Genomic DNA, 24727 nt, shown 5'->3' with positions numbered 1-24727 from the left:
GCCAGTGAGTCTACCACAACGCTGTGGGCCCCAGGCGCGGACAGCGCTGTCTATGTCCGGCCGCCCTTGCAGCTGGCTCTTCCGAGGGACCCTTGCCGCTGCCGCCCTCCTGCACCCGCAGCTGTGCGCCCAATCCCTCGCCGCTCGGCCCGCACCGCGCCCGCGTTCCCGGGCCCCGGGTAAGTGCGCGGCCTCTCCGCAGCCGCCCGGGCTCCGCCGTCAGCCCTCGGCCCGGCCCGACCAGTCGCCTCGGCACCTCGGTCCCCCCACCGAAAACCCCGGGAGGAGCAGTGTGGACTGGGAAGGTGTTCCAGCCGTGGTCTGAGGCCATGGCGAGCCCGCGGAGTCTCCATTACGGACCGTACTCGCGGGAGCCGGGCGGGAGCCCGACGGGACCTGCGCTTTGGTGGTGCCAGCCCCGCCCCCCACTACCGGGGCAGGTCCCAAGGGACGCTGCGTCCTCCTTCCTCCTGGCGGCGCTGTCCGGCCGAGGATCCGTTTCCCACTCTTTTCTTTTCCCTAAACTCTTCTCTTTCCCCGAAGAGAAAAACTGGCCTTTATCCCGAAACCCTACTGCGCTGGGCCAGTCTGCTACAGAGTCCAGCCCACGTGCTTCGTCCTGATACTCCTCATCCATCACTACTTATTTCATGGCTTCTATGTGCTAGGTGACTTCTTGTTTTATAGCTGTTTCCCAGAGTAGGAGCGAACAGGTTGGGAACCAGGAGTTTTTTCTTGCAGTCTCTGCTGGATCAGTGTTTATGAGTGGATGGTCGACGTGCTGCTGTGGCGTGTTGAAATTCATCTGTACTGAGGCGCTTACCGCTAGCCCTGCACTGAGACGTCCTCATTGCCTGGGTTTTAGCACTTGCCGAGAAGCAGGGTTTGGAGTTTAGTTTTTCAAAAATTTGGTCCCGTTGTCAGACCACTTTTTTCCCCATTCCGAAGATATGTATAGGATTACTAAGGGCTTTTATTTCAAGTCTCTAGTCTGAGGCAGACATGCTCCATTGGCCTGCGGGTGCCTTGGCAGTGGAGGGATCTGTCAAGTAGCCAACAGTACACTCTTACTGAAAAGGGGACGGAAGACAATGATTTTGTTTAGTCATTAGGCAAGTAGCCAACACTCAGTATCTATTATTTAATAACCCCTTTTGAACATATTTTTTGATAGAGTCTGGACCCGTACAAGTATTTAAAAAAAGATAGTTTTTGCCCCCAAGTAGGAAAGAGAAATTACAACCCCATTGGTCTTACTGCTGACCCAAGTTTGCTCGAGCCTCAGGTCCTTTACACTATATGCACTGTTTCCGCTGCCTGGAATTCATCTCACATCTTTTCATATCTAGTTCTTCTTTTAGCCTTTACTTAAAAGGCACCTCCTTGGAGAGGCTTCACTAAAGAGCCCCCTTGTTTCTCTAATTCCCCTTACTCAGCTTTATTTGTAACTCTTATGTTTGCATTTAAAAAAATTTTTTATTCCCCTATAATATCCTTAAATAAATGTAAGCTTAGTAAGGGTAGGGAATTTTCCTTTTTTCTGCAGTGCCAGACACATAAGAGGCGCTCAATAAATATTTGTGCAATGAGTAAAGGTAGTGAACTTAATGATTTTGCATATTAGAGCCTAGTGAGTGTGTGTTCTTCCCTGAAGAATGTGCTTTTGATTGTGTGTGCTAGAGGGATTACCGACAGTTTGCAGAGAATGGAGGATAGGAGCATTGAAAAAGTGGAAATTATGGAGGGTTTTGAAATCAATATACACTATCAGGAATAATGTGTGCAGTGTAATATTTCTTTTTTTAAACCAAATGCCTTTTTTTCTTTTTGCAGTGTAATATTTCTTTAAAACTTCAAAAATACCATTAAAAACCTCATAAGCACCCCCCCTTTTTTTTAAAGTCAGTTGCTTTTTCTAGCTTTGAGTAGAATACTTGAACATGTGTATTTGGATTTTCCTTAAGGAAATCACATTGGGGCAATCAGGGTTTTATCTTTCTGATTGAATTCTTTTTTTTTAAACGATTTCATTTATTTTCAGAGAGAGGGTTAGGGAGGGGGAAAGAGAGGGAGAGAAGCGATAGATGTGCAAGAGAAACATCGATCAGTTGCTTCTTGCACCCGCCCCAGCTCCCCCAGCTGAAGACCTAGCCCACAACCCAGGCATGTGCCCTGACCGGGAATGGAACCAGCAACTGTTTGGTTTGCAGGATAGTGCCCAACTAACAGCCACAGCTGGCCAGGGCCTGATTGAATTCTTCTCAGCCTCTTTTTTCTTTCCAGGATTCCCTCCCCACCTTTTATTTAAAAGTTATGTTCCATTTCAGTCTTCCCTTTTATAGAGTTTCTGCTTATGAAAACACTAATTTGAGTTCTGCCTCTTCTAGTTTAGAAGTTTGCACAGCTCTTCTGGTAAGTGTATTCTCAGCTTCTAGGCCCACAGACATTACTTAGCAAAATATATATTAAATGATTTATAATCATTTGTGCTATATATACTCTAATAATAAATGTCTGTGATAAGGCCATTAGCCAAAAAAACCCCAAAAAACAAAAAGTGTAATGTCATTTGAAAACAAAAGTAAGATTAGTTAATGAGCTTGTCTTTGCAATTACATATAACAAGAAAAAGATAAGACAAGCATCCACAAGAATCAAGAAAAAGATTTCCAAAAAATACCAAAGATGTATGTATTTGGTGCTGTTGGCAGTGCTTTGAGGATCTCTTAAAATTAAGTGGTATTTTAAGGAGAAAACTGTGTTTAATCGTTAGCCCAGAGAACAAAAGAAACAACAGAAGCTTTGTTTTCACTGCAGACAGAAATATAATGCTGTGTAAACCATCCATAATAAATACTAATGACCAGCAGTTAAAAAGGAATAGTTATTACAGACCTTTAACCAAGTCATTTTTCAGCTTTACAGAAGAATAAACTGGATCTTACAGGGGTTAAGAGACCTGCTTAGTAAATGGCAAAACCTGCTCATAGATCAGTCTCCATGTTATACCTCACAAATTGCTGTTCCACAAGGAAGAGTTGAAACCAGTGGTTGATACTTAAGACCCATGGTCTGTTAATATTCTCATTTCAGGAATGTTCTAAACCTTCTAGAATTTCATTGATGAAATCACTGATACAGGCATAGCAGAGAATGAAAAGTTGGGATGATACCCATATTTTGACACAGGTGACTGGTAGTTAGTTGGTGGTAACATTCCCTGAGGTAAGGAGTGCAATTTAACAAAAGTGTGTTTGTAATGGGAGATGATGAGATCAATTTAGGGCATGTTGAGTTTGAGCATTTGATTCTGCCTCTTACTAGCTCTATAAATTGGACCAAGATTCTTTATCTCTGGGCCTCAGTGTTTTAGTGCTAAAATGGGAATGATAATGAATACTCTGTCACAGTGTTAAAGTGAGGTTTGAACAGGCCCACAATATACACTTTATCATTGTTTAGCTGCCTTTGCGATTGCCTTGGACGCCTAATAAACAAGAGAGTTGGAGATGAAGGGGTCTTGTCTGGCACAGTTGGCAGTGAGAAGGAAACAAGATTGGAGAAGGAACCTGGAGAAACCCAAATTTAAGCGGCAGGCAGAGAAGAGGGGAAAAGAGCATCTCCAGAGGCAGGAGATAATAAGGAGTAGGAAGGTTTCAAGGTAAAGCAGTGAACTATGTTGTGTTGGGAAAAGATGTCAGGTAGGACCAGGCTTGAATGGTTGTGATTTGGTCAAGGAAGCAAATGATGGCGGAGCACTTATTTCGTTCACTGTTGTGTCTTGTCGCAGTACCAGGAATAATGCCTGGCACAGGGGTGCATGGTGAATATTTGTTGAGGGAATGAAGGGCAGTGTAGAGGAGTGAGTGAGTGTTAAAGTAAGTGTGGATTTCCCTTGAGGGGTTTGCCACATTAAGGGGAATGGTCATAAGTGCTCTTGTTGTCACTGGAAAGGGACTGGGATTGCGGCTGGTCTGCCCTCGTACAGCCTAGAATGTCGGGGGTTTTGACTTCATGCAGGAAGAATTCATGATGTGAGTCCAGGTGATTTGAGAGTACATTTATTAAAGCTGGGGACAATGAAACACAGGAAGGATGAAAGAGAGAAGAGGCAAGATCATGGTGAGCCTGCCATGGCTCTTTAAGAAGAAAGTCACAGCAGCAAAACTGGTGAGCCAGCAAGGCTGCATGGACTCAGAAAAGAAGTTACAGGGGCAAAAGGAGAGCCTCTGGAGACAGGTTCAGGAGGTTATCCTGGGACAAGCTGCTGCTGCCCGCTGCCCACTGGCCGTCCGTCTGTCCGTGTCCCCCCCTGCCCGCCCCCCCCGCCCCCCGCAAGTCTCCTGGAAACCTTTAGAGTATAGGAGAAAGAAAGCAAAGGTACGCCCCTAAGGAAAAAAGGGTGGGGGGAGGCATGGGTGTGCTCCAGAGAGAGTGAGCACCCTGGGACCTTTGTCTTAAGGGTTTTTATCTGTTTTTTAAAGGCTGGAATTTTAGGGAGAGGTCTCAAGAGTGGATCTCAATAGAATATTCAGCTTTTCAGGTGTGTCCTTTGATATGCTTATTTATCAAAATGAGTGTATAATGGGGTCAGGATCATTCTCTGGTCTGTTTCACTTTCAAAGAATGTCACTGAAGAGGGTCCAGGACTGAGGCGGATCTGCCTCCTGCATAGTCTGGAATGTGTAAACCATTTGTTCCTAAGTCCTTGGTTAGGGAAAATAAGAGCTTGCAGTCTATTATCTGGTTGTACATTGCTCAGCCCTTTAACTGTTTTTCTCAGTTTCCCCATTCTACTTGTTAAGGAATTCTAGCTTCTTACTATCCTGCCTCATTGTGAATATTCTAGAGGGATGTGTGTCTGCCAGAACATCCCTGTTTTCTTTGTAAATACCCGACACGACTGGGAGAAGACCTTGCTGACTAGGGAGGGCCAGGCAGCCTGGAGGGCTGTCATGAGACAGAAACTCCCCTGCCCTGGCAAGATTTTCTCCAGCAGCAGCCAGGAACATAGGCACAGACAGTCGAATTGGTAGTCGGTTGAAGTTTAGCAAGGATCATGGAGCAGGACTAGTGAACAAGAGTGTTGAATAGTGGCTAAGAGTTGTTGAGGGCACTTGAACAAGTAAATAAAGGTGGAAGAGGTGGTTTCTTGGGACTGGATATCTCAATACATTGGAGGAATAGGTGATGGGAGACAGGGAGCAGTAGAACTGAAGGAATTGGTGATTTGATCAGAGTAGAATAGTTTGTACATCTTTTTATACTTTGCACTTTTATTTTTTATTATAAAAAATATCAAACAAAATGTAGAGGGAATGATGGCATGACCTCCCTCTGTTCCCATCACTCAGTTTCAACAGTTAGCAACTCATGTCCATTCTTGTTTGAAATCTATACCCATTCTGCTTCCCATTCAACACTAGTAAATTATTTTGAAGAAAATTCTAGACTTCATATCTTTTCAACCATAAATAGCTCAGTTTGTATGTCTAAAATACAAAGGTTCTGGGTTTTGTTTTTTTTTAATTTTTAAAGGTGTTATTTATTTATTTTTAGAGAGATTGGAAGGGAGGGAGATTGGGAGGGAGAACGAGTGGGAGAGAAACATCAATGTGTGGTTGCCTCTCATGAGCCTCCCACTGGGTACCTGGCCCTCAACCCAGGCATGAGCCCTGAATGGGAATCAAACCGGCAACCCCAATGGATTGGTTCACAGGCCAGCACTTAATCCACTGAGCTATACCAGCTGGAGCTTGGATTCTGTTTTTAAATGTAATCACAGTAACATTATTTAACGTTAAAAAGTTGACAATACTGCTAGCATCATCGAATATCCCCAGCATTTCATGTCCCTGATTGTCTCATAAATGCTTTTTTAAACACTTGGTTTACCTAAATCAGGATCCACTGAAGAAGGATCCACCACTGCATTTCTTTGTAGGTTTACCTGTAGGTTCCCCTTCCTTTTTTTCCCTTTGCTACTTATTAGTTGAAGGAACTTTGGCTTTGTCCTTGCAATTTCCCACATTCAGGATTTTGCTGTTTGCTTCCCATCACCATTTAACATCTTGTGTCTCTGTATGCCATCTAAACTGGTAGTTAAACATAGTTTCGTGTTTTGTTTTGTTTTTTAATTGAATTTTTTGGGTGACATCAGTCCACAAAACCATACAGGTTTCAAGTGTACAACTCAACAAAACATCATCTACACACTGCATTGTGCGCTCACTGCATAGATATTCAATCAGTAAAAATACTTCATAAATAATAGCAAGTATTTTCAGGAGTACACAATGTCTGGTTGTTTCTCTTTCGTGATGTTAGTGGGCATTGATGGTTATTGCCCAGGGCCACTATTTCATTAAGGATTTGCTACTTAATGTGTCTTTGATCTCTATAGATGGGGAACCATTTCGACACCTATTTTAAGAACTGCAAAATATTTATTGGTGCTTGTTACACTGTGCTGGATTCTCTGTCATGTACAAAAGAAATAATACCTCAAAGAATTTGCAGACTTCCTGAGGAAAGGAAGGGGACTAGCTTTTATGGAGTTCCTCTGCTTCCAGCCACTCCATGTTTTATCATCTCGTTTAATCTTCACGACAGTCCTTTGAAGCACCTTTCATTCCCATTTTACACCTGAAGAACAGGGTCTTAGAGAAGTTAGTAATTTTCTTGGACCAGTTACACAGCTAGAAAGTGGGTGAGGGAAAAACACAGTACTCAGGTGCCTGTATGGGTAATGTAAATGAAGAGAGGTAAAATGGGAAGACATGGAGTTAATAGACAGGAAGACGCGAGAGTCAGGGCTTGTGGTCTTCAGATGAATCTTGAAGGACAAGTGAGAGACCAGGGCGATCTGAGATGGGTATAGAGGACCTGTCATTGGAGAGAGTGTGTGAGCAGTCAGGGAGTGGGCACCTGTCGGGGCTGGGCCTGCGTTGCGGGAGGCGTGTGGAAGGTGATGGCACACGGCCCTGGGTGATGGACAGTACTGAAGCAGGGGCGGAGCAGCTTTCTGCGGAGGAAATCGGTGGTGTTCCCACCAAGGCTTATAGCCATTGAATGGCTTGTTGAGAAGGAGCCTTGTGAGTACTTCTCTGCACACTGGGACGAAGGTGGACATGCAGCTGACTATAAAGTCCCTGCGGCAAGTGCAGATGTGGCTGCTACTGCCTGTGCTTTCCTCTCTGCTGAGAATTCAGGCTGTATTCAGGAAGTGTATAAGGTAGATCTTGTCATGCCAGCTGGAGACGTTGTATCATAGTTGGGGGTTATTGGAGGCTTTTGGGTAAGAGTATATGTGACACAATGTAGTGACTGGCTACAGGACATTTCTTGGATGTCCCCCGCATACCTGCAACACCACAAAACTATAAGTGGGCTTGTCTTCTCCCACCACCTGCTCCTCTTCCTGGGGTCCCCATGTCCTCTCAGGTTCCCAAGGCAGAAAACCCAAGTTACCCTGGGATATTTCTTCTTTCTTTCCATATTTGTCACCTAGTCCTCTTCTTAGCACCTCCTGATTGTCCCTGAATCCACCCCTTCTTTCTGTTACCCTTCCCGCTGCCTTAGATCAGGTGGTACTGAATGCAGCTCTGCCGTTTCCTAGTCTTCCAGCCTAACCCCAGTTTTTCTTCAAAGGGTACGACAAAATCTTTCTAACTCACGAATTTAGTGATTGTTTGAGTTTCACAATGTCCTTCCCTCCATTCAGCCTGGTGTGGCTTCTGCCCACTCTCTTGCTTTAAGTCCAAACTCTGCTTGTGTGTTGTACCTTCCCTGATGTGTGATGAGCTCCTTGGGGTTCTTCCAGAGCTCCATGGCCCCCCGTTCCTCCATGCTTTGGCATAGCCAGTGCCCTCTTCCCCCAGCAGCCCCCTCCTCCGTTTTAGGAACGTGGCTTCACTTGTTCCTAAAAACGTTGCTTAGGTAGGTGTTCATTTCTTGACTTGCATTAGAAAGGCTGTCTTCTCTGACCCCGTCACCTCCAGCGCCTCCTGAGGTTGTCTGTGTTCCCTAGTCCTCGACCAGGTAAGCCCTGGACCTCTTCTGTCTCCCTTGCTGGTGTGCAAACTCTGTGAGGGCAGCTTTGCTGATAAAAAGTGAGAGTGAAAGAGCATTAGCATTTCATAAACCAGCATTCTTTTTTACTATTACCTTGCTTAGAACAAATAAAGGATAAATGCTTTCTTATTTGAATTAGAGGTAATTTTATAAATATCTGGTTGTGGTCTACTTCTGTTCCAGTTTCTTGATTTCTTCTATTTTCTTTATTTAATTTTTTGTCTTTCAAAAGTAATGGTATTTAAGCTCTAGCTGGGTTGCTCAGTTGGTTGAAGCATCATCCCAAACACCAAAAGTAATTGTATTCACTAACATTTTTCTGTGTCTTTTCTCCTGTTTTTTTTTGTAGCCATTATGATCCTTTTTTTCTTTTACTTTTAGCTTGTAGTATTTGTCTTTTTCTCTACTTTTCTTTCCATTCTTGATTTTTGACACAATTTTAAAAATACAAGATAAAATATGGGTTCTTAAAATTTAGTTCAACATCATTATTATTCTGCTCTAGATGTTTTTATAGGTGGGTTTTGTGTTAACTGAGCCTTGGAGAACTAGATTATTAATTTCTGCTCATTTATATTATTTATGAATATGTTTACTAGGTTTGTTAGTATGTTAACTTTAGCATCTCTCTATATATTTAATACAGGAAAAACCTTTATTCTTATTCTACCAAGAGCATCAAAAAATTAGACAGGCACTGGTGGTCTCAGATAAAATGTGTTGGCCTTCATTGCCATAGGTAGCCCCTTCAAGCTGCTCTGTACTGGGAAGTAGGAGTGGCTTAGGTTTTTTTCTCAGTACATTGTGTACAGGCCAATTAAATGATAACCTATTTTTCAATTGTGGCAAAATACATATAACATATATAACATCATCTTAACCATTTTTAAATGTACAGCTCAGTAGTGTTAAGTCCATTCACATGGTTGTGAAACGGGCATGCAGAGCTCTTCATCTTGCAAAACCGAAACTTTGGACCCATTAATCAACCTGATGTTCCCCTTGCCTTTTAAAAAATATATTGTATGGTATGATTTCATGTTCGCAATTGTGTTTACACACTATTTTTTAATCAGTTTTTTGAAAGGATAATAAAAACATGCAACAAAATACAGGTGATACCACTATGGTATTCAGGAGAAACAGGAAATCTCCCTGCTTGCTGCCCGCAGCCACTTACACTCTCTCCTAGGAGCAACCACCTTTCCCAGTTCCTGCATATTGTTTACATGGTTTCTGCATATTGTTCAGTTCATGTACCTCAGGCATTATTCCTGATGCTTTACTAATATAAAAGCTCCAAGGTGACTGTCCTTACTGCTAGAATTTTAACCACTTTTTAATTTTAAGATACTTCCTGAAAGTAGTGTTTCTGGGCCAAAGTGCATGCATATTTTTAAGGCTTTTGATGCACATTGTCAAATTTTTGCGGAATCGTTCTGCCATTTTTCTGTGCCATCAAAGGTGTTTGCCAACATTGGGAGGGATTATTTTATTAAATGATTTTCAGGACCCTAGGAACAATGTTAACTTGTGCTTTTGTTTGCTGAAACCCACTTATTTATAGAAGTGATTGTTACTATCCTACTCTGTCTTCCTAACAGGTTTTCTTAAATGTTTTCTTGGAGCCTTAAAAATGGAGATGACAGAAATGACTGGTATGTCACTGAAACGTGGGTCCCTTGCTGTTGAAGATAATGACAGTCTGTCCCCAGCCGAGGAGGCAAAAAGACAGAAGGTCTCAGAATGCTGTCTGGCCAAAGGTCAGGATGGGCTGGAAAATAACTCTACACCCAGCTGTAAAAATGTGCCTGGGCTACCTGAAGCTGTAAGTGCTGGAAAGAATAAAAACAATTCTGATGCCCAATTGGAGGAAGAAGAAGAGGAGGAGGAAGATGGCTTTTCGGAAGAGGGTGATGAAGAGGAGGAGGCTGAGAGTTTTGCAGACATGATGAAGCATGGACTCACCGAACTTGATGTTGGCATCACCAAGTTTGTAAGTTCTCATCAAGGATTCTCGGGAATCTTAAAAGAAAGGTATGTTTAGTTTATGTACAAAGTTGTTTTAGTTACAGCTGTTCTTTTCTTTATGAAAAAAATCAGCAATATAGTCTTCTGTTTAGCTTTCTATCCTCAAGGATTAATATCATGGATGGTTAAGAAGGATGAGAAAGCTGCCTAAATGAGTAATGACACCATTTAAAGATAAAATGAGTGAACCCATACAGTTTTGGTCTTTTTCTGTCTGACTTATTTCATTTAACATAATACCCTTAAGAGGTATACATGTTGTTGCAAGTGGCAATATTTTCTCTTTTTTATGGCTGAGTAGTTCTCCTTTGTATATGTGCTCCACATCTTCTTTATCCAGTCATCAATAGATGGACACTTAGGGTGTTTCCATGTCTTAACTACTGTAAATAACACTGCAGTGAACATGGGGTACATACATCTTTTCAAATTAGTGTTTTGTTATTCTTCAGATAAATACCCAGAAAAGGAATTGCCAGATCACATGATAGTTCTGTTCTTAATTTTTTGAGGAACCTGCATACTGTTTTCCACAACAGCTCCACTATTTTTTTTTTTTTTTTTTTTTTAAGATTTTACTTAGAAAGAGAGAGAGAGAGAGAGGGAAGTTTGCCACTTCCACACACCCCAGTCAGGGACCAGGTCTGCAACCCAGGCAGGTGCCCTGACCAGGAATTGAACGAGCAAACTTTTACTTCACAGGACGACGCCCAGTCAACTGAGCCATGCCAGCCAGGGTTCACTTCACTAATTTCCAGTCCCATCAGCAGTGCAGCAGAGCTCTCCTTTCTCCACATCCTTGTTATGTCTTGTGTTTTAGATAATAGCCATTCTAACAGGTTTGAGGTGATATCTCATTGTAGTTTTCATTTTCATTCCTAATTAATGAAGTTGAACATCTTTTCATGTGCCTGTTGGCCATCTGTATGTCTTCCTTGGAAAAATGTCTATTCAGACCCTTCGCCCATTTTCTTTTCCCCTAAGATTTTATTTATTTTATTTTTAGACAGAGGGGAAGGGAGGGAGAAAGAGAGGGAGAGAAACATCAATGTGTGGTTGCCTCTCACGTGCCCCTCACTGGGGAACTGACTCACAACCCAGGCATGTGCCTTGACTAGGAATCGAACCAGCAACCCTTTGGTTTGCAGGCCGGCACTGAATCCATTGAGCCACACAGCAGCCAGGGCCCTTTGCCCATTTCTTAATTGGGGGGAGGCACGTGCTCTCGTGCGTGTGCGTGCGTGTGTGTGATGATTTTTTATATATTTTGGATATTAACCCCATATTGAAATATTTTTTTGCAAATAGCTACTCCCATTTAGTGGGTTGCCTTCTTGTTTTGTTGATGGATTCCTTTGCTCTGCAAAGGAATGTAGTCCCATTTGTTTATTTTTGGTTTTGTTTCTCATGCCTTTAGAGCCAAATTCACAAAAAACACCACTGAAAACATTGTCAAGATGCTTAATGCTTATATTTTCTTCTATATATTTTAAATGGTTGAGGCCTTACATTCCAGTATTTAATTCATTTTGAGTTCATTTTTAAATGTGATTAAGATAGTGGTCTAGTTTTATTCCCTTGCATATGGCTGTCTAGTTTTCCCAGCACCATTTATTGAAGAGACTTTCCTTTTTCCATTGTATATTCTTGGTTCCTGTGTCTTAAATTAGTTGTGGGTTTATTTTTGGGCTCTCCATTCTGTATCTGTTTATATGCCACTACTGTACTGCTTTGATTACTGTAGCTTTGTAGTATAGTGTGAAATTGGGGAGTGTGACACCTCTGGCTTTGTTCTTTTTCTCTCAGTATTGCTTTTACTATCGAGTTTTTTGTGGTTCCTCACAAATTTTAGGATTTTTTATTCTATTTCTGTGAAAAATGCCATTGGGATTTTGATGGGGATTGCATTGACTCTTTAGATTGTTTTAGGTAATGTGGAGATCGTAACAATGTTAATTCTTCCAATCCATGAACTTGAAATACCTTTCCATTTCTTTGTGTCTTCAGTTTCTTTCAACAACGTCTGGTAGTTTTCAGCATACAGGTCTTTCACCTCTTCTTTCTGATAGTTTGTTCTTAGTATATAGAAACAACAGATTTTTCTATATTGAGTTTGTATCCTGCAACATTACTGTGTTTGTTTACTGTTTCCAATAGTTTGGGGTGTAGTATTTAGCATTTTCTATGTGCAAAATGTCATTTGAAAGTAGTTACAATTTTACTTCCTCATTTCCAATTTGCCTAATTGTTCTGGCTACATCTTCTAGTACCATGCTGAATAAAAGTGGCAAGAGTGATCCTTGTTCTGTTCCTGATCTTAGAGGAAAAGCTTTCAGTTTTTCACTGTTGAGTATGATGATAGATGTGAGTTTGTCATATATGGCATTTATTATGTTGAGAAAATTTCCTCTGTATCCATTTTATTGAGAATATATCATAAAAGGATATTTTGTCTTGTCAAATGCTTTTTCTACACCTGAGTTGATAATTTGATCCTTCATTTGGTTAATGTGTATCATGTTTATTGATTTGCAAATGTTGAACCATCCTTGCATTCAGAGAAAAAATTTCATTTGATCGTGGCCTATGAAGCTTTTACTGTATTGTTGTATTTGATTTGTTAGTATTTTGTTGAGGATTTTTTGCATATGTATGTTTATCATAGATACTGGCCTATAATTTTCTTCCTTGTGTGTTATCCTTGCTTGGCTTTGGTGTCAAGGTAATGTTGGCTTTGTAAAATGAGGTAGGAAGCATTTCCTTCCTTCTCTTCAATGTTTTGCAAGAGTTTGAGAAGGATAGGTATTAAATTTTCTTTGAATGTTTGGCAGAGTTCACCATTGAAGCCATCAGGTTGTGGACTTTTGTTTTTTGGGAGGTTTTTGATTACTGTTTCAGTTTCCTTACTAGAATTGATCTATTTAGGTTTTCTATTTCTTCATGATTCAGTCTAGGAAGGTTGTATGATTCTGAGGATTTGTCCATTTCTTGTAGATTGGTGGAGTATAGCCTTAGTATTCTTATATGATCCTTTGTATTTCTGTGGTACCCATTGTAATTTCTCCACTTTCATTTCTGATTTTATTTGAGTCATCTCTCTTTTTCCCTTAGTGAGTCTAGCTAAAGATTGGTCAATTTTATTTATCTCTTCAGAGAAACAGCTCTTCATTTCATTGGTATTTTCTATTGTCTTTTAGTCTCTTATTTCATTTATTTCTGCTCTGATTTTTATTTCCTATTTTCTACAGACTTTGGGCTTCATTTGTTCTTCATTTTGTAGTTCCTTAAGGTATAATGTTAGATTGTTTGAGATTTTTCTTGTTTTTTGAGATAGGCCTATATTACTGTGAACTTGCCTCTTAGTACCACTATTGCTACATCTCAAAGATTTTTGGAATGTCAAATTTTCATTTTTATTTATCTCTATATCTTTTGATTTCTTTTTCTTCATTGACATAGTAGTTATTCAGTAGCAAGTTGTTTAAATTCCACACATTGGTGATTTTCCCAGCTTTCTTGTAGTTAATTTCTAGTTTCCTACAGTTTGTACAGAAGAGATGCTTGATAGGATTTCAGTCTTCTTAAATTTATTGAGACTTGTTTTTTGTCCCACATATGGTCTACCCTGAAGAAGATTCCTTGTGCACTTGAAAAGAATGGTTATTGTGCCGGTTCTGGGATGGAAAGTTGTGTAAATATTAAGTCCATCAGCTTTAATGTGTATATAAGACTGATGTTCCCTTGTTGAATTTCCATCTAAATAATTATATCTGTTGGTGTAAGTGGATGTTAAAGTATCAGAGGGTCTATATATTCTGATACAGAACTAAGGTGTGGATCAAAATTCATTAAGAAGCCAGAAACAATAACTCTGTGTTACTCTGCACTGAAAACTCTTTTTTTAAAGAATTTCTTGTTTTACATAATAGTAAGGCTTACTATTACTAAACTTTCTCCTAAAATTAACAGGAAACAAAAATGGTAATGTTGTGAGAATTTGTGTTTTCTTTTCATCAGATACTCCGACTTTGTTGTTCATGAAATAGGAAAAGATGGACGCATCAGCCATTTGGATGACTTGTCCATCCCAGTGGATGAGGAGGTAGGGGCCAGCTCTCCAGCAAAACTCACCTTCTGTATAAAGATAGCATTTTTTTAGAGATCATTGACGTAGAGAGCTTTAACAGCCTTGAATTCTATCTGTGACTCACTGGGAGTTTTTATGGTTATTTTAAAGGATCCTTCAGAAGATATATTTACAGTTTTGACAGCTGAAGAAAAGCAGCGTTTAGAAGAGCTTCAGCTTTTCGTAAATAAGGAAACCAGTGTTGCCATCGAGGTAAATAGTACAGAAATATATGAAAAGGTTTTATAGGCTTTTGATTGCTTCTTTTCGGGTAGATGTTAGTAAGAGTCTATTGGAAAAATTACAGTAGTTAACAAAAGGATGATACTGTCCTACTTGATGTAAAAGGGCATTACATTAAAAAATATTTTTAATCAGTGACAGATAACCAGTATCCACATAAACTATGGCCAAAAAAAAAAAAAAGTTGGTTTAAAAAAAATGATATGACCACAAATCAGCAAAGAAATCTATTGTTTTGAACCTGCAGTGACTGTTATATCATATAGTGTCTCCTGGAAAAGGAGGACCACAGCCTGGCAATCAGAGGTGCTGTACAGTGGGATTGTGTTTTTAATTTGAAATCTGAAAATTTTAAAGTTAAAAGAGACAAGTGACATAATAATCTGTGTTTTTAATAGGTTGTTGAGGACACCAAAGAGAAAAGGACTGTCATCCATCAAGCAATTAAATCTCTGTTTCCAGGATTAGAGACAAAAACAGAGGATAGAGAGGGAAAGAAATACATTGTAGCCTACCATGCAGCTGGAAAAAAGGCTCTGGCAAGTAAGTGTGTGAGTGACCTGGCCTTTCTTCTGCCGGGAAATTGTGCGAGGCAGATCCCGCTACTCCTTTTCCTTGCCTGGCTGTGTTCAAGGCTCACTTTGCTGTTCAGAGAAGGAAACTGATCATGTCTCTCCTTCAGAGAAGGTGAATGATATCATTTCAGATGCCACAGCAGTCCTACAGAATGTCTGTCTGATAGGGGGAATTATGTCCTTTATGTGAGTAAAGATTTGCTGAAATTACAGTGGTGCTGAGAGAGCTTCTTAGGAATTCAGTGTGTCCCCTGAAGAGCAGAGTGGGCTGAGTGGCAATTCAAGAAGAAAAATGCAAGGACATTGCTCCTTCTGTGTTCTTAATGGAGGAAAGAAAGCTTTCAGATGAACAGAAACTGCTGTCATCCATCCCAGTGGTATTCTTTCGGCAAAGTCCCTGTATTGAAAGAGATGCTGCTTTCCAACTGTATCTTCTTCATTCACGTATAAAAAACATGGAATATGTAGAATAAAGCCCCTTTGCTCAAGCCCATTTTTTGTTGCATATCATTCATTTGAAATGAGTGTGTTGTCAGTGAATCCCTGATATTTATGTTCTCATACATTTTCTACAGCCATGAAAATTTCTGGTTACATATAACCTTAAGAAATATTAGATACTTTTTTTTCTTTTACTTGTCAAATCAACAGATACAATTTTAATGAAAATTACAGTACGAAAAAGTTATTTCCTCACACTCTTCCCCTACTAGTACTGACTCCTGTTAGTGAAGCGTTGCTTCTCAATGTATCTGTTAGAACAAAACCCCAAGATGATATTAAAAAGAAGACTGTTCAAAGCATTAATGCTTTGTCATATTCCCTTAGATTAATGCTGTGAGTGAATGAAATCTTTACTGTTTTTAACGATGGTTCTAGTGAAATGAAAGGGCAGAAATAAGGTTTAGCTGTGTTTTGGAAAATATTTAGTGAAATCAGTAAGTTCGGATGGTAACATAGAAATGAGAAACCTTGAGCAGTTGGGGAGAAGAAGGGGGAGAATGGAGGCCACTTCTCAGTGGATACCAAAAAGAAAAGTGAGATGAAATGTTCTGGAACTACCTGTGGGTGTGTGTTGTTAATTACTTTCAAATCCACAAACTAATGGCTAATGTATGTTTCTTTGATGTCTGAGTCATAGTGTAAAATATTACCTTAACACTCCTCCTTCAGGCAGAGTTGTTCAAGGGAATTAAGCCCAGTGGAAAATGACCTGAGTGACTGTCTTTTTCATTCTCCCCAGATTGGCATATAGCTAGTAACTATTCTAGATGTAGAATAGCTACATCTGTTATAGTCACATCATAAAATGCCTGGAACCCAGGGCAAGAAGGGCTGCTAGGGAGGTGTTCCTTGTAGAGAGGCAGCGCGTGCTGGGCAACTACCCCCTTGCAAAGGCAACAAGAAAAGGCAAGATCTTATTCTGCTGAGTGTGGTCATGAGGAAATAGATTGGAAAAGATAAAGCCTGTATTGTTTTTGACTGGGTACCTCTTGGAGTTGGACATTATTTCTTAGAGGATGTCAGGTTTTGTGATCTTCAGGGAGAGGAGTTAGGGCATTTACAGGTTAAAGTGGCCATTACAGTGTTCTCACCCTTTCTTGTTGAGCAAGTGGTACAAGATCTCTCATGTTCTGTCTTGATCTACATTTTCTGTGCTTCTGCCACGCCCACCATCTTTTTCCCACATAAATTCTCTTAATTTCCAAGTGAGATGGTGAGCTCTGTGTGACATACACCACCTCTCTCCATTTCCCTTTGCACACCTTCAGTAAAATGTGAATTTCTCACTTAAAAAGAAGCATGAAGGCAGGTCAGATTGGATCAGTGCTTGCCCGGAGATCTGAACCTCTTGTGGCATTTAGTAAAGGGTGGGTTAGAGGTCTGCCATCTGAGCTCTTCCCTCCCTCTTCCTCAGGGACCCAGACAGGCACTTGAGAGCGTGCATTCATTTTTACAGGTCTAGATTCCCACCTGTGAGCTGAGAGTGGCTTAAAGGAATCACCATTGGAAAAGTAAGGAGAGCTGGTATGCAGAGACCATTGTTTGTGTCCCTGCAAATAGAACCCGATAGTGTCCTGTTTGAACACAAGGTGGTCCAGGAAGAGAAGTGACACTTTGCCTAGCATTTGAATTAATTAGCTTTTACATCTTCATTGCAAATCTACGTTTACAATGTTTTTAGAGTCCCTTTACCACCAAACCCTGATATAAATTATTGTTGTTTTCTCAAATAAAGCCGTGCATCCTAAAACGTAGGCATAGTAGATTCTGTATCTTGGGGCCCCAGCATTGCAAATTATGACCATTTTACTTAAATGCTATTTCGTATGTTAATCCAGTCTGATCTACAGGGTACATTGATTTACTTAACAAAGCATACATAGAGTATTTTTCTGAAACTATCACATAATTATTAATAAGCCACGTAATCAGGTAAATTGATTTACACTTTGAGATAATGAAAATTACGAATACCTCTAAGAATTTCTTTTTAAAGACAAGTGAAAAAACCAAAACTCTCCCATGTGATATGTAGAAGTTCTCCATACTTTCTGAAATGAATGGTTCCCAGTGGGGATACTTGGAGCTGGAATCCACAGAGACTCAAGAGGAAGAGCCAGATGGGTAAAAAGGAAACTCTCTGGGAGAGGCTAGTGTGATGGAATCACAGTACAAGGGAATTCCAGCAACCAGAGTGGTTAGAAGTGGAAAATACTACTATAGGTCCAGCAAAGTGGAACTCTGAAACATGTCTATCAGTTTTTAGCAACATGAAAATCAGCAGTGTCTTTGCCAGAGCAGTTTCAGTGGAATAAGACTAGTGTAGATTGAGGTAAAAGGTAGTAAAGAACATATTTTGTCATGTATAATGTGCACTTCTTTGCCCATATTTTTGAGGGGGAAATAAGGATGTGCATTATACATGGGTATAATCAGTAATGCCATGGGTATAATAATGGATATAATAATCCTGTGTATAATGCACACAACGCATGGGTGTGTATTATACACAGGAGTGCATTATACATGGCAGAATATGGTACATACTGCTTTTACAAATAAGCTGTAAAGTGAAGGAGAGAGGAAGGGAACATGGTTAAGGAGAGGGAGACATAGGTTTGACTTTCAAAGTGCCCTGAGCATACTGGTATACTGAAGGGAAAGCGCCATTGCAGAGGGAGGGTGAAAATTCTGGGAGGAGTGATAGAGGATGGAGCAGGATCCCTGCGGAAGCTGAAAGGCTGGCATGCAGGGCGCAGCAGTGGAAATGGCCTGGAATAAGAAGGAAAGAATGTTCTGTATGCTACCCCATCCTGTCATCTTTCTTGAGCTACAGACATTTTTCCTTCCTTATTCATGAAGGGTCTCTGCGGTACATGAATCTTTCCAAACGTTTCTTTTATTTGGTTTCTATTTCTGCTAGACTGGGGCTGCCATAGCAAACTATCAGAAGGCTGCTTCCTATTCTCTCAGCCTCAGAATTCTTTACATTAGCATTTTAAATCAGGGTGCCTCAAAAACGTCTGAAAGTTATTTTAAATTCACTTAAACTGTAAAGCTATACACATATGGTACTTAGCATTCTAAGGATTTGGAGCTTATAAACTACCCAAAATAAGTTGAGACTCATAGATTTTTTTCTGTCAATCAATACATTCTATTTTGTAAAATGAGTGCATTTAGAAACAGAATCTTTGTGTCTGTTACTTGCAAAGGGGGTAATTGTATGCATGCTCAGTGCTTGGATATGCTAATGAAAGATGCATGCTTGTGAGCCAAAACTCATACTCGGTTGTCATGGTTCATAGCATTTAGTTTTTAACCTTCTGGCTTCATTTATTTCTTGCCATTGTAGTTTATTGTGAATGTACTGAAGGGGTTGTTTGGAGAAAATGTAGCTATACTTCAACTTTGACCACAAGTGTTTTTTTAACTTTCTATTATGGACATTTTCAAATATGCACATAAATAAAACAGGTTGTATATTAACCCCATTGTACCCATCATCTGTTTTTGTTTGATCTGTTCCTCTCACTTTTTTTTTCTTACTGGAATGTTTTAAAGAAAGTTCTATACAGCACTTCATTTCCCTCATAAATACTTGTATCTAACCAGATAAGACTAAAACTGTAAACCATTATCACATCCAACAAAATCAACAGTAAGTTCTTAATATCTTATACCCAGTGCATATTCAGTTTTTCCCTGATTATCTTAAAAATGCCTTTTACATACATGTTCCAGTAATGAAACAAACAAGTTGAGAACATTGCATTCAATGGATAAGTCTCTTAAATCTCTTGAATCTATTGGTTCAAGAACTGTTTTCCATAATTACTTCAAATTTTTTCAAATAAAGAATCTTTGTAACTCAGTGCAGGAAACTCATAAAACACAAAGCTAAACAATAATTACTTGCAGTCTCACCACCAAAAGTTAATCACAAAGAGCATTTGGTATGTGTTCTCCCATATTTAAGAGCACAAATCTCTAGACAGGGAAGCATTTTGCATCCAGTCTTAAACCTTTTGCTCCATCTGGTGGGTAGAGGCAGTGCAGCTTTGAGGATGAGCAGACACGCCATTGCAAGGGGATTGAGGCAGGCAGCCTTGTACCTTAGGTGAGTTTTCTCCTTGTTCACTGTTTGCCTCTGCGACATTCCATTGTTAATGTCTGCATGGCTGTTAACCCACCATATTCTACCAGGTGCTGTAGAAGTCCTTGGTAGAAACTCCATGCGGTCATTTGCATGTTCACCTCTAAAGCACTTTAATATTATTATAAATTAAACATTGCTCTCTTGTGCTCTTTATGCTGTGCATTTGGACAGAGGTCAGAACTACAGCAGGTAAGAGCAGTTGGCGTTTCATGTAGATAAAATGAAATGCCAATGATTTTTGTCACAAGGACCAAGTGTAGACAACTTTGCTGAACTGTAGTGAGCTGAAAGGAAAACCAAAAATGATATTCCTATTCACAGTTTTCTGAGGATGAGTTGTGAGGAGTTCACACCAAGAGCCAAAGAAGTACCTGTAATACTTTTCCGTCCAAGGCAGAAAAGATTCACATTCATATTTATCAAAATGAAAGGCAGTTCACTGAGCATTTGTGCCCTGGCAGTTTTCCCAGATGTTTTATTAATTCATTTGTTCTTTACATTGTAGCTTCGGTACTAGAGATAACTTGAGTACTAGAAGTATTTTATATTTCTGAAGACGGATGCATGAATTCACGCTAATAGATTATTTTAGGGACAAAGACAGGAACATATTTAAAAGACTTTTCCAGGGATTATGTGAAATATTTTTTCAAAGCTTTTCTTTCATGGAGTGACAGAAGTCAAGTAAATTAGATGTGTTCAAAGAATGACTGCAGCTGTGTGTCGCCCAAGATTTACGAATGTTATTGTACAATGTCTGGGAAGTGCAGTTGTAACTTAGGTATTTTTCCCAAAGTGTTGATTTTTCAAAACATCCTTTGGGCAGCTTAAGTCTAAATCTTAATATTGTTTAAATATGTTTCTATATTATAGGATACGTAAAATATTCATTTAAAGAAGTTTTAAAAATCAAGTTCTCCAGTCTTGAAATATTAGTCATTTCCAAAAAGTAACAGTAGCTCAAAAGTTAACGTTTAACCTGGCTTAATTTTTAACATTTCCTTTTCCCCGAGAATGACCATTAGGTCTTGAATGCCAGGTGCTCCCTCTGTAAACCAACTAGTATTAGATATTTTGTGATGGAAGTGGCCTGTGGAAACTAAACGTGTCACTGAGGCAACTCCTTACAAGTTTTATCCCCAGCCCATCTAAGGCGTCTGTCCTGTATGTGTAAATACCTGGGGGTATGAAGCAAGGCTGTAGAATCCAACCTGTCTGCTGTTTCCCTCTGGACTGCATGTGTATTAGAGAGCCAGTCGGCCCACCTGTCAGACATACGCTTGTAATATAACTCTGCTAGGGAATGGTGGACTCCTCTGGGCTTCTTTGTGAAGATTGCTGGTTACTGTTAGTCTTTTATCACACCATCTGCATTCAGCCTTTGATTTTAAATATGGACAGATAATGTTGTGTCCAATCGCAAAAAGTTTAATACATATAGTGCGCACAGCTGTAACCACTCAACCTGTATTTCTTGTCAGACTAGATCTGATTTCTCAAAGGTGCTCCAGCAAAAAATGAGCTTGTAGGGTTTCATAAGGAAAAACAGATAACTTTTATTGCAATGTGTATAACATTTATTTCTTTTGTTTTTAAGATCCAAGAAAACATTCTTGGCCAAAATCTAGGGGAAGTTACTGCCACTTTGTACTATACAAGGAAAACAAAGATACCATGGATGCTATTAATGTACTGTCCAAATATTTAAGGTTAGTATCGTGTTCTTGTGCCTATACAAAATCAAAACACAGAAATTTATTTTCCTTTTACCATGCTAATGAGAAAGGAGCAGGAAAATAGGGAAACAAATAGCAAATATGCCTCCCAAATATAGTTTTCTTACACAGTAGGTGAATTAATGTTTTTGACTTCCTTGCATGTTGCCAGTGATTCAAGGTGAAAATTCTGTTAATAGTTCACATGTAGTAAAGAGTAACCAGTCTATTCAACTGAACATAAAAATTAATTTTCTTCCTGGAAAGCCTGCACTTTGACGTCGTTGCACAGGTTTGCTTTACTAAACTGTAAGGAGATTGATTAGACTGCAAACAGGAGACCAGTCAGATTTTCTCATAAGAGATGTAAATGTAGCAGAGATTGGGTCTCAGAGGATGGAACAGATGCTGAAGAATTTTGGGGTATTTTTTAGAAATGAGTACAGGCACCACAGCAAATCTGCATGCAGTACAAATTTGTTTTCTAGTATTTATTTAATCCTATTTAAACATGATGCACAGTGTCTAATTTGTTGTGGATGCCATAACAAAATATCACAGACTAGGTGACTTAACAGACTAATTTTCTCACAGTTCTTGAGGTTAGAAGTTTTGAGATCAAAGTGTTGTAGGTTTGTTTGTTTGTTTTCCTCCTTGGCAGGTGGCACCTTCTTTCTGTGTCTTCACATGGCCTTTTCTGTCGTTGTGTCCCTGGAGTCCTCTGTGTCCAAATTTCCTCCTCTTACTAGGACTCCAGTCAGATTAGATGAGAGCCCACCCCAGCAGCCTCATTTAAACTTCATCACCTCTTCAAAGGCTCTATCTTCAAATGCAGTTGCATTTAGAAGTACTGGGAGTCAGGGCTTCAACATACGAATTTGGAGGGAACACAACAGTTCAGTTCGTAGTGGACAGTACAGTACCCTCCCTATTTTTTATCTCATCCTAGTTGCTAGCTCTCTGGAAGAGAGTTGGTGGAACCTTGTCTGTACCAGAGCCTGGGAGAGAAGACCGTTCCTTATGGGAGGCTAGACAGTTGCAGAGAGAGTTCCTCTGGGGTCTGGCCTGAGGATGGCTCAGAGGTCAAGAAGTCCTCTCTGGGTTTTCCTGTTAGTATGGAGCAGTTTTTATAAACTACATCCTAATAAGTTAGCTTATTTATATCTTCATGGCTTAATTATTTAGATCCCTGTTTTAGCTTTTGGCTTTTTTATACAAAGAAGTAGCATCATTATTATATACATCATTTTTTATACAAAGAAAGGTCATATCATTATTAACTTTTTAAAAATTGAAGATATAAAATTTTCAAAGTGGTACATTATATATCTAGAATGAGTTTTTCTTTACCTTCACATTTAGGTGATATAATGCATTGCATGCGATCAATAGGAAGTATGTTACTTCCTTTTTTGTTACTGGCTAGCCAAGTCTTTGAGTGGCATGTTATGGACTTAGAGCCACAAATGCTCGAAGTTGAGCACCGCCAAGAAGGTAGTTGTTCAGGCACCATTTACCTTCTTATCTTGTATATTAATTACATTTTCCTGGGTACGTTTTTAAGTGGTTTCTCTTTATTATCTTAATCTATTACGATTTTAAGTATATTTTGGATCTTAAATTACGAAAAATATGATCTCCCAGTGGTATGCAACTACAGATAGTCTTGTTTTTATCTTTCCAGAGTCAAGCCAAACATATTCTCCTACATGGGAACCAAAGATAAAAGGGCCATTACTGTTCAAGAAATTGCTGTTCTCAAGTAAGTAGAGAGTACATATTAGGGTTCATAAGTTCTCAAATGCACTTTGTTGAATGTGCCTCTTTCAGTCTTTAGATGGTGTCTCTGCCTATTTAAAAATTACTTTTCTGTTTGTGTTTTTCTTCTTGCTTTTTTATATGTCTTAATTTTTTTTACAGAAACATTTATTCCTTAATGTTTTTTTCTTCTTGCTTTTTTGTATTTCTTAGTGGTTTTTTTACAGTAAACAGGTTTTTTTATTTTTGTAATTTTTGAGGGGTTTCGTGGTAGAGTGAAGAGAATAGTGCGTTTTCCCCTCTTTTGTTCATTCATTATTAAATATAAGTTATTTAAAATTTAAATACAAAACAGTGAATGAGCTCTTTTGTTACACACTGGAAATATATAGGGAAAAAGAGGGTCTCTGCCTCTGAAGCAGTTATTTAATAGAGCAGATAAGTAACTCAACTTATCACACAGTGAGATTCGTGCTAAAATAGAGGTATATTGGTGGTATTGTGGTAAACCTGACAACAAAGTCCAGGACTCATTGTTGGGGGCAGGGGGTGGCCAGGAAAGGCTTTCACAGAAAATGGGATGCTAGAGTTTTAATCTAGACCAGAGCTTCTCACTCTCTTTACTATTGACATTTGGGCTAGAAAATTCTGTTGTGGGGTTCATCCTGTGCATTGTAGGACATTTAGCAGCAGCCCTGACTGTTCTCTACCCACTAGATGTCAGTAGCATTCCTCTGCCACCTCGTCATAAGAAACAAAAATGTCTCCAGACATTGCCATTTTCTTTCGAAGGGCAAATTGTCTCTGGTTGAGAACCACTCGTCTATAAGGATGAGTAGGAGTTTCCTGGAGCTGGTGCAGGTCTAGGGTTGTTTGTTCCAGACTAAGAAAACAGCCTTGTGAAAAGACACTGGATAGGAATTGGGAAGCATAGCACATTTGGTACCTGACAAGTACTTTAGTTGTGTGGAAGCACAGTAAGAAATAAGGTTTGAGGGGTAAGCAGGATTCAGATTCTGAAGCACCCTGTATATCATGTTGAGGATTTTGGACTTGACCTTGATCTCAACAGAGGCAGTGGTGTTTAGAGGCAGGATTAAGGGTTGTGGGTAAAGCAATGTAGATGAAACTGGAGATCTTGGGGATATTGCCACATTCTGAGAAGGGAGAACTGGGATCTGAACCCAGTTTAATGAAGGTAAAAGGGAAAGGATGAATTCAGCACTCTGGAGTCAGAAAGACTCAGGCTTCCACCTTAGTACACCCCTGAGGTAAGGAATGACAAGAGGAAGAAAGAAGGGGGCATGGTGGAACTCGGGAGTGACCTGTATGTTCATTATCTTGAATGTGGTAATGTTTTCGTGGGCTATCTACATATTAAAACTTGTACATTTTTTAATATGTACAGTTTACCTTATGTTAATTATACTATAATGAAAAATAAAGTCATCAGTACTTGCTATCCCCACTTAAATGCATATATTTATTCATAATTCCCTTATCTTTTCATAATGAGTTCAAGGTAGCATCTCCTCCTTATCCC

At 39.6% G+C, this 24727-nt stretch overlaps 1 protein-coding gene across 1 annotated transcript in view; it reads left to right on the top strand.

The window, feature by feature from the left end:
* The window catches only part of PUS7 (pseudouridine synthase 7), a 65249-nt gene continuing 40522 nt past the window's right edge, over positions 1-24727 (top strand). The window contains exons 1-7 of the mRNA XM_054564439.1: positions 1-179; positions 9678-10110; positions 14122-14206; positions 14342-14443; positions 14872-15016; positions 21309-21420; positions 23111-23188. Coding sequence (XP_054420414.1) covers positions 53-179; positions 9678-10110; positions 14122-14206; positions 14342-14443; positions 14872-15016; positions 21309-21420; positions 23111-23188 — 1082 coding nt within the window. The 5' untranslated portion in view covers positions 1-52. The remainder of the gene's footprint in view (positions 180-9677; positions 10111-14121; positions 14207-14341; positions 14444-14871; positions 15017-21308; positions 21421-23110; positions 23189-24727) is intronic.

Source organism: Pteronotus mesoamericanus, unplaced genomic scaffold, assembly GCF_021234165.1.
Source record: "Pteronotus mesoamericanus isolate MK-2021 breed Mesoamerican mustached bat unplaced genomic scaffold, CSHL_Meso_final scaffold_85, whole genome shotgun sequence".
In the NCBI taxonomy this organism is placed as follows: domain Eukaryota; kingdom Metazoa; phylum Chordata; class Mammalia; order Chiroptera; family Mormoopidae; genus Pteronotus; species Pteronotus mesoamericanus.
The sequence above is the reverse complement of the archived record's forward strand: the minus strand, read 5'-3'. Positions and strand labels throughout refer to the sequence as shown.